We start from the raw sequence: 15,405 nt of genomic DNA on the forward strand, positions 1-15,405 counted from the left end.
AACTACGTGACACATGCATAAGCTTCAGTAGCGGATTCAATCAAGTGGAAGAAAGGGTATCAGTGATTGAAGATCAAATGAATGAAATGAAGTGAGAAGGTGAGAAGAGAAGTTTAGAGAAAAAAGAGTAAAAAGAAATGAACAAAGCCTCCAAGAAATATGGGACTATGTGAAAAGACCAAATCTACATCTGATTGGTGTACCTGAAAGTGACAGGGAGAATGGAACCAAGTTGGAAAACACTCTTCAGGATATTATCCAGGAGAACTTCCCCAACCTAGCAAGGCAGGCCAACATTCAAATTCAGGAAATACAGAGAATGCCACAAAGATACTCCTCGAGAAGAGCAACTCCAAGACACATAATTATCAGATTCACCAAAGTTGAAATGAAGGAAAAAACATTAAGTGCAGCCAGAGAGAAAGTCGGGTTATCCACAAAGAGAAGCCCATCAGACTAACAGTGGATCTCTTGGCAGAAACTCTACAAGTCAGAAGAGAGTGGGGACCAATATTCAACATTCTTAAAGAAAAGAGTTTTCAAACCAGAGCTTCATATCCAGCCAAACTAAGCTTCATAAGTGAAGGAGAAATAAAATCCTTTACAGACAAGCAAATGCTGAGAGATTTTTTCACCACCAGGCCTCCCTTACAGGAGCTCCTGTAGGAAGCACAAAACATGGAAAGGAACAAGGCAAATTGTAAAAACCATCGATGCTAGGAAAAAATTGCATCAACTACTGAACAAAATAACCAGCTAACATTATAATGACAGGATCAAATACACACATAACAATATTAACCTTAAATGTAAATGGGCTAAATGCTCCAATTAAAAGACACAGACTGGCAAATTGGATAAAGAGTCAAGACCCATCAGTGTGCTGTATTCAGGAGACCCATCTCATGTGCAGAGACACACATAGGCTCAAAATAAAGGGATGGAGGAAGATCTACCAAACAAATGGAAATCAAAAAAATGCAGGAGTGCAATCCTAGTCTCTGATAAAACAGACTCTAAACCAACAAAGATCAAAAGAGACAAAGAAGGCCATTACATAATGGTAAAAGGATCAATACAACAAGAAGACCTGACTATCATAAATATATATGCACCCAATACAGGAGCACCCAGATTCATAAAGCAAGTCCTTAGAGACCTACAAAGAGACTTAGATTCCCACACAATAATAATGGGAGACTTTAACACCCCACTGTCAACATTAGACAGATCAATGAGACAGAAAGTTAACAAGGATATTCAGGAATTGAACTCAGCTCTGCACCAAGCAGACCTAATAGACATCTACAGAACTCTTCACCCCAAATCAACAGAATATACATTCTTCTCAGCACCACATCACACTTATTCCAAAATAGACCACATAGTTGGAAGTAAAGCACTCTTCAGCAAATGTAAAAGAACAGAAATTATAACAAACTGCCTCTCAGACAACAGTGCAATCAAACTAGAACTCAGGATTAAGAAACTCACTCAAAACCACTCAACTACATGGAAAGTGAACAACCTGCTCCTGAATGACTACTGGGTACATAACAAAATGAAGGCAGAAATAAAGATGTTCTTTGAAACCAATGAGAACAAAGACACAACATACCAGAATCTCTGGGACACATTTCAAGCAGTGTGTGGAGGGAAATTTATAACACAAAATGCCCACAAGAGAAAGCAGGAAATATCTAAAATTGATGCCCTAACATCACAATGAAAAGAACTAGAGAAGCAAGAGCAAACACATTCAAAAGCTAGCAGAAGGCAAGAAATAACTAAGATCAGAGCAGAACTGAAAGAGATAGAGACACAAAAAACCCTTCAAAAAATCAATAAATTCAGGAGCTGATTTTTTGGAAAGATCAACAAAATTGACAGACTGCTAGCAAGACTAATAAAGAAGAAAAGAGAGAAGAATCAAATAGACGCAATAAAAAGTGATAAAGGGGATATCACCACCAATCCCACAGAAATACAAACTACCATCAGGAATACTATAAACACTCTACACAAATCAACTAGAAAATCTAGAATAAATGGATAAATTCCTGGACACACACACCCTCCCAAGACTAAACCAGGAAGAAGTTGAATCCCTAAATAGACCAATAACAGGCTCTGAAATTGAGGCCTACCAACCAAAAAAAGTCCAGGACCAGACAGATTCACAGCTGAATTCTACCAGAGGTACAAAGAGGAGCTGGTACCATTCCTTCTGAAATTATTCCAATCAATAGAAAAAGAGGGAATCCTCCCTAACTCATTTTATGAGGCCAACATCATCATGATACCAAAATCTGGCAGAGACACAACAAAAAAAGAAAACTTTAGACCAGTATCCCTGATGAACATCGATGTAATAATCCTCAATAAAACACTGGCAAACCAAATCCAGCAGCACATCAAAAAGCTTATCCACCATGATCAAGTGGGCTTCATCCCTGGGAATCAAGGCTGGTTCAACATATGCAAATCAATAAATGTAACCCATCATATAAACAGAACCAAAGACAAAAACCACATGATTATCTCAATAGATGCAGAAAAGGCTTTCAACAAAATTCAACACTCCTTCGTGCTAAAAACTCTCAATAAACTAGGTAATGACGGGATGTATCTCAAAATAATAAGAGCTGCTTATGACAAACCCATAGCCAATAACATACTGAATGGGCAAAACCTGGAAGCATTCCCTCTGAAAACTGGCACAAGACAGGGATGCCCTCTCTCACCACTCCTATTCAACATAGTGTTGGAAGTTCTGGCCAGGGCAATCAGGCAGGACAAAGAAATAAAGGTTATTCAATTAGGAAAAGAGGAAGTCAAATTGCCCCTGTTTACAGATGAAATGATTGTATATTTAGAAAACCCTATTGTCTCAGCCCAAAATCTCCTTAAGCTGATAAGCAACTTCAGCAAAGTCTCAGGATACAAAATCAATGTGCAAAAATCAGAAGCATTCCTATACACCAATAACAGACAAACAGAGAGTCAAATCATGAGTGAACTCCCATTCACAATTGCTTCAAAGAGAATAAAATACCTAGGAATCCAACTTACAAGGGATGTGAAGGACCTCTTCAAGGAGAACTACAAACCACTGCTCAATGAAATAAAAGAGGACACAAACAAATAGAAGAACATTCCATGCTCATGGATAGGAAGAATCAATATCGTGAAAATGTCCATACTGCCCAAGGTAATTTATAGATTCAATGCCATCCCCATCAAGCTACCAATGACTTTCTTCACAGAATTGGAAAAAACTACTTTAAAGTTTACATGGAACCAAAAAAGCCCCCGTATTGCCAAGACAATCCTAAGCAAAAGGAACAAAGCTGGAGGCATCACACTACCTGACTTCAAACTATACCACAAGGCTACAGTAACCAAAACAGCATGGTACTGGTACCAAAACAGAGATATAGAGCAATGGAACAGAACAGAGCCCTCAGAAATAATACCACACATCTACAACCATCTGATCTTTGACAAAACTGACAAAAACAAGAAATGGGGAAAGGATTCACTATTTAATAAATGGTGCTGGGAACCTGGCTAGCCATATGTAGAAAGTTGAAACTGGATCACTTCCTTACACCTATTTCAAAAATTAATTCAAGATGGATTAAAGACTTAAAAGTTAGACCTAAAACTGTAAAAACCCTAGAAGAAAACCTAGGCAATACCATTCAGGCCATTGGCATGGGCAAGGACTTCATGACTAAAACACCAAAAACAATGGCAACAAAAGCCAAAATAGACAAATGGGATCTAATTAAACTAAAGAGCTTCTGCACAACAAAAGAAGCTACCATCAGAGTGAACAGGCAACCTACAGAATGGGAGAAAATTTTTACAGTCTACCCATCTGACAAAGGGCTAATATCCAGAATCTACAAAGAACTTAAACAAATTTACAAGAAAAAATCAAATAACCCCATCAAAAAGTGGGTGAAAGATATGAGCAGACACTTCTCAAAAGAAGACGTTTATGCAGCCAACAGACACATGAAAAAGTGCTCATCATCACTGGCCATCAGAGAAATGCAAATCAAAACCACAATGAGACACCATCTCACACCAGTTAGAATGGCGATCACTAAAAAGTCAGGAAACAACAGGTGCTGGAGATGATGTGGAGAAATAGGAACACTTTTACATATTGGTGGGACTGTAAACTAGTTCAACCATTGAGGAAGACAGTGTGGCGATTCCTCAAGGATCTAGAACTAGAAATACCATTTGACCCAGCCATCCCATTACTGGGTATATACCCAAAGGATTATAAATCATGCTGCTATAAAGACACGTGCACATATACGTTTATTGCAGCACTATTCACAATAGCAAAGACTTGGAACCAACCCAAATGTCCATCAATGACAGACTGGATTAAGAAAATGTGGCACATATACACCACGGAATATTATGCAGCCATAAAAAAGAATGAGTTCATGTCCTTTGTAGGGACATGGATGAAGCTGGAAACCATCATTCTGAGCAAACTATCACAAGGACAGAAAACCAAATACCACGTTTTCACTCATAGGTGGGAACTGAACACTGAGAACACTTAGACACAGAATGGGGAACATCACACACTGGGGCCTGTTGTGGGGTGAGGGGAGGCAGGAGGGATAGCATTAGGAGATATACCTAATGTAAATGACTAGTTAATGGGTGCAGCACACCAACATGGCACATGTATACATATGTAACAAACCTGCACTTTGTGCACATGTACCCTAGAACTTAAAGTATAATAAAAAAGTTTTTAAAAATGCAGTGGTTAAGTACACAGTGGTTCCAACACAGTGGTTACATATGCAGAGATTACCTATGCAGTAAAGTATGCAGCAGTACACAGTGGTTAAACATGCATCGATTAAACATGCAGTGGTTAAGTATGCAGTGGTTCAAAACACAGTGGTTACATATGCAGTAAAATATGCAGCAGTAAGGAATGCTGGTTCAGAAGCTGACAAACCTAGATTTAAAGTCTAACTCTTTTACTTCCAACAGGGCTCAGAGACCTCTCTGAGTCTCATCTTGATCATCAACGAGGTGGGAAGAAACATGGTACCTGTGTCCTAAGTTCGCTTCCAGGAATAAAGGAGCTGACTTAGGTAATATGCCCTGGTCTGGCATAGAGTAAGAGGACAGTATAAGGGGTTTCTGTTATTATAATTATAATTAATTGTTATATTATAAATTTATTATATAATATTACTATAATTATGATTACTTATATTATCACTGTTATTATTATCATCATTATTATGGTTTTGTCACATCAGAGGGTCAGTCACAGATAGAAGGGAGCAAGAGGCCCACACGCTGTACATTAGAGTACAACAGCTCTACAATAGAGACGCTGTACGACACGGCATAATTTTTTTTCAGATTTTCATGACCAGAATCTTGTCTTCTGGCTTCATGAAACTCTCACTAACATATCTTAGGATTTCCTATGCTGTAGCCTCACTGCCACAATCTGTACATGCCTGGTCTAACTTAATCCTCATCCTGACCTTGAGAATTACATCTCAACATTCCCATTTTATAGCTGTGAAACTGAGGCCCATGGAGGAAAAGAAACCTGCCCAAGGTTGCTCGATTCGTAAGTGACAGGGTCGAGATTCGTACACACAGATTCTATGTAGGAGACAATATTTTTTATTTTTATTATTTTATTTATTTATTTATTTATTTATTTTTTTGAGACGGAGTCTCGCTCTGTCACCCGGGCTGGAGTGCAGTGGCCGGATCTCAGCTCACTGCAAGCTCTGCCTCCCGGTTCCCGCCATTCTCCTGCCTCAGCCTCCCGAGTAGCTGGAATTGCAGGTGCTCGCCACCACACCTGGCTAATTTTTATATTTTTAGCAGAGACAGGGGTTTCACCATGTTGGCCAGCCTGGTCTCCAACTCCCGACCTCAGGTGATCCTCCCACCTCAGCCTCCCAAAGTGTTGGGATTACAGGTGTGAGCCACCACGCCTGGCCCAATGTTTTAAAAGTAGGGAAATTCCCTTCCTTCTCACTTCTCTCTTTATCTCCCTCTGCCTATCATGGAAACTACTTTCTTCCTGTTTCCTGGAGTGAACTCTCCAGACATGTGGTTGAACTTCACTTCTCCAAGTTGATAGGGCTTAACTGTTTCTCTCTCCTTGAAATTGCAGCGTAACTAAAGCCTGTACCTGAGAGGGCAGCCTAGTTGCTGTGGAAGACTTTATTTTTGAAAATTACTCCACTTAACTCCCACTTATAAGAACTTATGAACACAAAGAAGGAAACAACAGACACTGGGGCTCTACTTGATGAGAGAGGGTGGGTGGAGGGAGAGGAGCAGGAAAGATAACTGTTGGGTAATGGGCTGGATACTTGGGTGATAATGTATACAACAAACCCCTGTGACACGTGTTTACCTATGCAACAAACATTCACATGTAACCCCAAACCTAAAATAAAAGTTAGAAAATAATAATGAAATAAAAATTTAAAAGAAAAAAATGACTCCAGTTTCCCAAGCCACTTCTCCAAAATTCAGTAATCACATCTTCTAGAAATAGATTTTCCAGAGGCCTTACAAAGCCTGGGCCAGGCTTGGTAAGTGTATGCTGAAAATAGGAGGCAGGGGATAATTTTTTTTTTTTTCAGTAGCATCCATAGGATAATGGAGTGGGTTTTAGCCAAGGGTTTAAGATCAGAGAGACTGGAGTTCAAAACTTCGCTCTGCCACTTACTGGCTGTTGTATTCTGGGGAACTCATTTTACCTCTCCCAGCCTCAGTAAAATGCTGAGTATACAGTATTTTTCTGGAGTATGCTCTCTGTATATGTGTGCTAGCACAGTGCCCATCACACAGTGGGTGCTCAAGAAGTATTAGTTAAATAACTGAGTAAAAAAAAAAATACAAAGACCTGAAACTCCTGAGACAGGTCTGGGCTGAAACTATGATTTGGGAGTCAGCGGCTCATGGAGCCATTAAAATGGAAAGGAACTCTATCATTTAAGGTAGGGCTTGCCGAACTACAGCCAGTGGGCCAATTTAGCCTGCCTCCTGCTTTTATAAATACAATTTTATTGGAATACAGATATGCTTTTTTGTTTGCATAATACCTAGGGCTGTTTTTGCACTACAGTGGCAGAAAGGAGTAGTTGTGACAGAAACCACTTCGTCTACAAACTTAAAATATTTATGATTTGTTCCTCCACGGTAAATATTTACTAACCCTTGATTTAAGGGTTTGAAAGAGGAACTTGCATAAGAGAGAGGTGAGCCATGACCAGACAGGCAGACTTTATTTCTGTGTCTTCAACTTGAAAGTCCTCACTGGATCTCACCTGTGTCCTCTGGCGGCACCCAGTTCCCGACAGGCCTTGTCTCTCTCCCAGCTGTTGGTGCCCAAGGGGTCAGTGGCCAGATGCTGACCCAGCTTTTCTGAGGGTCCATCCCGAGCTGGGACAACGGGGCTATTCTGGGGCTCTGTCCTACAGAGGAAGAAATAAGGACACAAAAGTGTTAGAATATACAGAGACACTTAATGTTCATTAAATATTCATAGAATTCCTAGTATTTCCCAGCTTCCCTTGCAGTTAGGTTGAGCCCATGAGATTATCTTTGGCCAATGGTCTCTAAGCAGGAAGGAACACATGTAATTTCCAGTTCAAGGCAATCAAGATCCATGTGCCTTCTCCAGCTCCCCCTTCCTCTGTCATAGTGACTTTAGAGTCCACACATTCTGAAGGGTGAAACTATTTGATGGAGGAAAGATGCCTGTACCACATCAGATTTTGCGAGAGAGAAATAAACTGAAATTAGGTTAAACCACTTTGATGTAGGTTTATTTGTCACAGCAGCATAGCTTATTCTATTTGGACTAAATCACAGAGAGCTGCTGGAAACCAGCATTTCATTTCCTTTCTCAAGACATAATGGGTGGCCAAAGCATGATAAGATTAGTGTAAACCCCACTTTGCCATTTCTATTCCATTTTGCTGCCTTATTTCTGTATGGACCACATATATGTAGATTCAAATAGTCTTAACTACGTAGTAGCTATAGTATCTGGGGCCAGTCACAACATCTCTGAGTTGCAGTTTCTTCAGTTATAAAATAGTGAATAGTATCAATTCACGTATTGCTGAGCTATTGTGAATATAAAATGAGATAAAATATACAAGCAGAAAGGCCTCAAAAGTGTCAGTTTTCTTTGGTTTTACTTCCTTGTAAACCAAATCTCCAATCTGATGTCCTTCATTGGTATGAACCACCCACTTGGGACCGCAGTCCCCATGAAGGCCTGCAGTCCTGCAGCCCCCTCCTCTGCCACTGACAAAGGCTGCAGAGAATACTGAGGAGTCGCCTATGAGTCCCACTTCTTTATGGGAGTTCCTGAGAGGGCAAGGAAGTTGTCTGGTTAATCGGTTTTTGAAGAGACTGTCACTCAAGTTCCTGCCTCTTAACTAGGAAGAGTCAGGAGTTTGAGAGAAACAGGTGTATTTGGTGACACGCAGAGAGCGTCCCTCCCTGCTCACCCTGCCTTCAGACCCCATGTCAATCGTTGATCAAAGGCATTAGCATGTCTCATGCACCAGGCTCCTGCATCGGTGCATCCAGGTTGGTTTCATGACTCAGGATGAATGCGTCTGACAAGCCCCCTGCTCCTTAGGGCTTCTAAGAGAGCAAGCCAAGCCCAGTCGATATTGAAGGAAGGGCAGCAAAACACATCCATCTCTGTCAGCCACTTATGAGTGCATCTTTAGAAGCAGAGCTGGTAGAACTGCAAGCCCTGGAGAGATGGAGATTCTAATTAGGGCTTCTCAGCCCTTCTCACTGCCAACTCTGTGCTTTCAGAACTCCCTTCTGTCCTGCTCAGCCTCAGTTTTCCCTAAACCTCCCTACTATGGGGGTTACCTTTCCATGCCTTTACTTCTGCCCATTTATCCCTGAGGAATGCTGTCCTATCTGCTGTCTGACAACAAAGCTTCTGTTTTCTGCCTAACACCCAGCAAGGCTTGCCTCTTCCCACACTTGTCCTGGCCTAGGGTAACCTGCATTCATTAACTCCAATTTCCTGAGTGCCTTCATTGTATCCAGGTCAGTTTCAGGTGTGGAGATACAGTGAACAAGACAGTGATATCTCCTGTGATTATGGAATGTTTACATTCTAGATGGAGGAATAGATAATAAACACATAGCAAGTAAAAATGTGGCTTGTTGAATGGTAACACATTTTTTTTTTTTTTGAGACAGAGTCTCACTGTGTTGTCCAGGATGGAGTGCAGTGGCATAATCACAGCTCACTGCAGCCTTGAACTCCCTGGCTCAAGTGATCCTCTGGCCTCAACCTCCCAAGTAGCTGGGACCACAGGCACACACCACCATACTCACCTTTTTTTTGTAGAGACAGGGTTCCACTATATTGCTCAAACTGGTCTTGAACTCCTGGACTCAAGACCTCCTGACATGGCCTCCCAAAGTGCTGGGATTACAGGTGTGAGCCACCATTTTCAGCTGACAGAGCTAAGAAATGGGAGGAATGGCTGCTACTTTGTATATAATAATCAGGGAAGTCCTTCCAGAGGAGTAACAAGGGAGTGGAGACTTGAAGGATTCAGGACTAATCTTTAAGTTTGGGCAGTTTAGAATGTATTCTTAGATTATTTGACACTCTTGTCATCAAAATATCAAAAGATGGAACTTAATTTATCTCCCTTTGAATATTGGATGGGCTTAGTGACTCACATTTAATGAAAAGAATGTAGTAGAAGTAATAATGTATGACCTTCAAGACTTGGTCACAAAAGGGAGCTTCTGCCTTCTTCTCTTGGGTTGATAATTCTGGCAGAAGCCATGTTGTGAGGACACTCAAGCAGCCATATGGAGAGGCCTATGTGAAGAAGAACTGAGGCCTCCTGCCGACAGTCAGCACCAACTTGTCAGCCCTATGAGTGAGCCACCTTGGAAGTGGATTCTCCAGCTCCAGTCAAGCCTTACCATGAGACTGCAAACCTGGTTGACATCTAACCACAGCTTCATGAGAGATGGTGAGTTAGAACCACTCAGTCAAATTCCTGAGTCACAGAAACTATGAACCATAATAACTGTTTGTTGTTGTTTTCAGCCAAAAGATTTGGAATAATTTGTTACAGTGATATATATCTTCTACACAGGTATCTGCTGGAAGTAAGAAGTGTACCCTAGGCAGAAGGAATAGCAAGTTCAAAAATTGTTAGCATATTATAAGGAAGAGCCGCCGGGCACAGTGGCTCATGCCTGTAATCCCAGCACTTTGGGAGACCGAGGGAAGTGGATAACTTGAGGTAAGGAGTTTGAGACCAGCCTGGCCAATATGGTAAAACCCTGTCTCTACTGAATATAAAAGAATTAGCTGATGTGGTGGTGCACGTCTGTAATCCCAGCTACTCAGGAGGCTGAGGCGGGAGAATCGCTTGACCCCAGGAGGCAGAGGTTGCAGTGAGCTGAGATCATGCCACTGCACTCCAGCCTGGGTGACAAAATGAGATTCTGTCTCAAATAATAATAATAATAATAATAATAATAATAACAACAACAATAACAATAATAAACAGCAAGCAAGGGCTAGAGTGGCAAGAGGTGAGATCAGAGATCAGGTCATGGGAAGACCTTCGAGGCTCTCTGCAGCTGAGATGGGAGAGGAGTCTTTGGAACAAGCGTGATTACATTTGAGAAAGATCACTCTAGTGGTTGAGGGACACAAGGCTGAAGGGAGAGAAGGGCAGAGATGGGGAAATGGTTGCAATAGTCCAGGCTCCCATCAGTGTAGTAGCAGAGTGGAGTGGGGGATGAGATGTGGTCTGATTATAACGAATTTTGAAAGTAGTACTGACATGATTTGCTGCTGACTAAATGTGAAAAGTAAGAGAGTCAGACAGGAGGAGGAGTCAAGGATGACGTCAAGGTTTTGAGCCTGAGCAACTGGAAGGATGGCGTCAACATTGAGGAGATGGAGAAAGTAGAATAGGGAGAAAGCTTTTGGGAAGATCTATCCTCTTTTCTAAGACGTGGTATGCCTTTGCTCCCCTACCAGCAACTCTTAATAATATGTTGTTGTCATTTGATTGTCTTCTATCAAACTGGACTGTGAGCTCCCTGTGAGCAAGACTGGGTCTTACTGCCCCAGAGCCTGCTGCTTAGCGAGCACTCAGCAATATTTTTTCAATGAATCAATAAAAGCGGTAACAAATTAGCCAAAGAGAACATTGTTTCAAAAAGTTAGAAAGTACTTTTGAGATACTTTGGACTAATTTCGTGATGTTATAGTTGGTGGGAATGGAATCTCAGAAAGGGTCCATAACTCAGCCAATGCCTCAGTCTACTCAGACTGCTCAATCCATGTCTTCTCTGTTCAACCTCATATTTCTTTTAGAAAAGATCAGTGAGCTTATTGATTTGTGTGCATTGTCCAGCAAAGCCTTGACACATAAGGTAGTTCACTTCCCAGGTGGCTCACTCATACTACTAGCAAGCTGGTGCTGGCTGGGGGCAGAAGGCCTTACTTCTTCACATGGACCTCCCCGTATGGCTGCTTGAGCATCCTCACAATATGGCGGCTGGCTTCCCTGACAATGATCAATCCAAGAGAGCAAGGCAGAAGCTGCCTTTTGTGACCAATTCTTGCAAGTCAGACATTATTGCTATGTCAAGGTGGAGACACATAAGAATACAATTTTGAACTCTCTGGGGCATTGTAGAAAATAAATCGATACCACAAGCAATCCCATGATAGGTAAAAGCTGAGAGCTGTGAGGAATTTGGCAGTGAATAAACACATGGTGAGTGTACTGGCATTGGGTGGGAGGTCTCAGTGACTTGTCTAATGGAGAGAGTAGAGGCGTGAGTTATCTGAAGTATAGGAGAAGCTGGTGGATGCTACTGCCAGAGCCCTGGGGTGTAAGGCTTCGGGTGAGGACAGTGCCTCATCCATCATTGCCAGCAATAGGGGTCAGGAATCAGATATGGGGAAATCTTGAAGATGATTTGGTGAGGAAGGACACAATGGAGTTGCAGGAATTTATGTAACTTTTACCCTCTGATGTGGTAGATTTTTCTTTTTCTCCAATAGTACTGGTTTCACCTTCCTGGTGTTGGGTACCCCACCTGGAATTTTGCAATAAAACCAACAGAAATAAAATGAATTCTGTCAGGCAGACAGGAAGTACTAAGGGGAGGAAGAAGGAAATTCTCTGTAATATACCATAACATTTAAAGTATTTTTTTCAAAATGTTCCAAGAGGCTGCTTCTCAGCTTTCTTAAAACTTAAAAAGACTCAGACAGCATGTAGCTGAGGGTTTTCCATGACTGGCACAATATCAGAGGCCTTTAAGGAGCTTTTAAAAATATGGATTCTTAGGTCCCATCCTAGTTGTAGTAAATCAGAGTCTCTAAGGGGTGACATCCAGGAATCTGCATCTTAAAGACACATCGCAGGCAATTCAGCATCCTATTGGATCAGGAATAAAATCCAAACTGACAGTCCAGACTAAAACACTTGGCACAATCTGGCCTGTGACCCTGCTTTCAATCCCTCTTCTACCCATCTCCTACTCCTCTTCGTATCTCACTCTGTTCTAGCCACATGACATCATTGCTTCTCCTCAAATGCTCAGAGCCTTTGCGCTTTCTGTTCCCTCCATCTGGTATGCTGTTCCTCCAGCTCTTTGCATGGCCAGCGCCCTCTTTCTATTCAAAAGTCACCTTTTCAGAGAGGCCCTCCCTGACTCCCGTGCTCTCTGCTCCACCTGTGATGGGAATCACGGTAACCTGTGGTGTCTTTCTTCACCGAGTTTTTTAGTGTTTGAAATGATCATTTTATGTGTCTATTTGCCAAATGATTGTCTTCTGGACTAGAATGTAAGCTTTATGAGAGGGAACTCGTCTCTTTCCTCACCCCTGAATCCCCAGAGATGCAGTGCCTGACGTCGTGTAGCTTACTGCTCAATGAACATTTATTGAATGAACAAATGAATACTTGGATGGGTGAACAAATGAATTGTGATTACCGATCTCATGTGGGAACCACAGATCAGATCCTAATTCTCCTTACAAATAAAGAAGCAGAGGTACAAATAAAGAGTCTGAGGTCACTCAACGCTGCAGTGGAATCAGGCTTCAGCCACAGCCTCAGCCCTCCACAGCCCCACCCATCTCCCCTCCCTGTCTCCAGCCTTGCATCTTTGCAGGTCCTTATGAAAAATTCTGTGTTCCATCCTTGCTGAGGAGTACCGGCAGTTGCCTCATTTTCCTTCTATATCGCATTAAAAAAAAAATACTTAAAAGAAGGCGAAATCTTCGGGGACAGCTAAAACAGTGGAGTCAAGGGCCAGCACACTCCACTTCACAGAGGGAGGGAGGGAGGGAGGGAGCCATGAGTGCCGAATTCCTCAAGGCCTCCCGGCTCTGTTCCTGCTAATCAGAGACCTGGAGCTTAGATGCTGTCTCTGTCGTCATGGCAACCGGCAGATTCCAAGGCTCCGATAAGAGTCAGGGCTGAACTTTTCTGCAAAACTCCTCAAGAGGCCTGGCTCCCTAGCTGCTTCCCTGCTTCCCATCAAGGCTCTTGCTCACTGCGCCGATCAGTCAGCTGCTCCCAACAAAGTGCTCATTTGACCCAGCGTGGGGTGCAGATCCTCATGCCCCAAGCACTAGGTTTCGAGTTAAACACTGTTTGGGGAATCAGAGACCAACAATGGTGGAGCAGGAAGAACCCCAGCTCCAGCTCAGCTCTGTACAGAGTGGAGAAACGGAGGCCCAAGAGCCAAGGGGACTTGCCCAAGGCAAATAGTGACTCATACCATAGCTCTGGCTAGTAGAACTGCCACCTTTTGACTCCCAGCCCAGTGCTCTCTCCACATCACTCTATCATCACAGCAGCTACTATTTATCAAGCACCTCCTGCATACCAGACACTGAGCTAACTAAGCACTTCTCACTTATCTTCTCATTGAAGCTGTCAAAGAAACCCACCAGCCAGCATTACCATCCCTACTGTGAAGAACAAACTGGGACTCTGAGATATTACCTGGCAAGAACATCAGCGGCTGCCCTGCCTGTTTATAAGAATCAACTGAGAGGCCAGGCTTGGTTGCTCATGCCTATAATCCCAGCACTTTGGGAGGCCGAGGCGGGCGGATCTCGAGATCAGGAGATCGAGACTATCCTGGCTAACACAGTGAAACGCTGTCACTACTAAAAAATAAATAAATAAATAAATAAATAAATAAATAAATAAATAAATAAAATAGCCAGGCGTGGTGGTGGGCACCTATAGTCCCAGCTACTTGGGAGGCTGAGGCAGGAGAGTGGCGTGAACCCGGGAGGCAGACAGAGCTCACAGTGAGCCGAGATCACACCACTGCACTCCAGCCTGGGCCACAGAGTGAGATTCTGTCTCAAAAAAAAAAAAAAAAAAAAAATCAACTGAGAAGAAAAAGACGACGACTCTGGAAAACATTTTTTTTTTTTTTTTTTTTTTGAGACTGCATCTCGCTCTATCGCCCAGGCTGGAGTGCAGTGGCGTGATCTCAGCTCACTGCAACATCTGCCTCCCGGGTTCAAGTGATTCTTCTGCTTCAGCTTCCTGAGTAGCTGGGATTACAGGCACCCGTCATCATGCTTGGCTAATTTTTGCATTTTTAGTAGAAAACATTTTGGAAATATAGGAAATGATAAGTGGAGGTACAGGGGGAATCGTGGTAATTACATTGTAAGATAGGAATGGTCTTATGTGTTTGGAGAGGATCTGTATCTCAAGGTTTGGTCTGAATCTCATATTCCACAAACAGAAATGGCAGTTGGCCAGGAGATTGGAGACATCTCTGACATTTATTGCCTCCATTCCACAAGTAGCTCCTTCTGTGTATAGAGGACTTACTAATCTAGTGTCTCAACTGATTCCTATAACCCTCTGTGGGGTGTGCAGCAGCAGCGTGGTGAGCCTCCTTCCCTTGCATAGCTGAAGGCACTGAAACCTGGAGAGGCAAAAAGACTTGCTTCCATCCAGGGCTCATGGCTCAGGTACTTGTTCTGCCCTTGCATCCAGGGCTGTGAATGGTCCATCCTTGTGCCCACACTTGCCAGACACCCACACTCTGCCTGTTTTGACAGAGAGTGTAAGCCTAGACTCTCGTGCTTCAATGCTCACCAGAAAGTCCAAGAGTTATCATGGGGCTGACCTAGCCCACAGACAAGATGAAGTTGGCCAATTTGTGCCTTGGCTCCTGGGACCTCAGTCTGGGCTGTGTTAATAATGTCCTGGCCTGCGATCTTGGCATTCCGAGTCGTTTTCAACGTGAATTCAGTTCATTAAGCCTGGATGGGGGTAATCTTCAGGAGCTGTGACCCTT

At 42.7% G+C, this 15,405-nt stretch overlaps 1 protein-coding gene across 1 annotated transcript in view; it reads right to left on the reverse strand.

Annotated features, from left to right (window-relative positions):
• Nucleotides 1–15,405, reverse strand: part of LOC105494988 (serine/arginine repetitive matrix 4) — a 178,594-nt gene that overhangs the window by 50,507 nt on the left and 112,682 nt on the right. Inside the window, exon 2 of the mRNA XM_011764097.3 lies at nt 7,359–7,505. Coding sequence (XP_011762399.2) covers nt 7,359–7,505 — 147 coding nt within the window. The remainder of the gene's footprint in view (nt 1–7,358; nt 7,506–15,405) is intronic.

The sequence above is a fragment of the Macaca nemestrina genome, chromosome 10 (genome assembly GCF_043159975.1).
Source record: "Macaca nemestrina isolate mMacNem1 chromosome 10, mMacNem.hap1, whole genome shotgun sequence".
NCBI classification, from domain to species: Eukaryota; Metazoa; Chordata; class Mammalia; order Primates; family Cercopithecidae; genus Macaca; species Macaca nemestrina.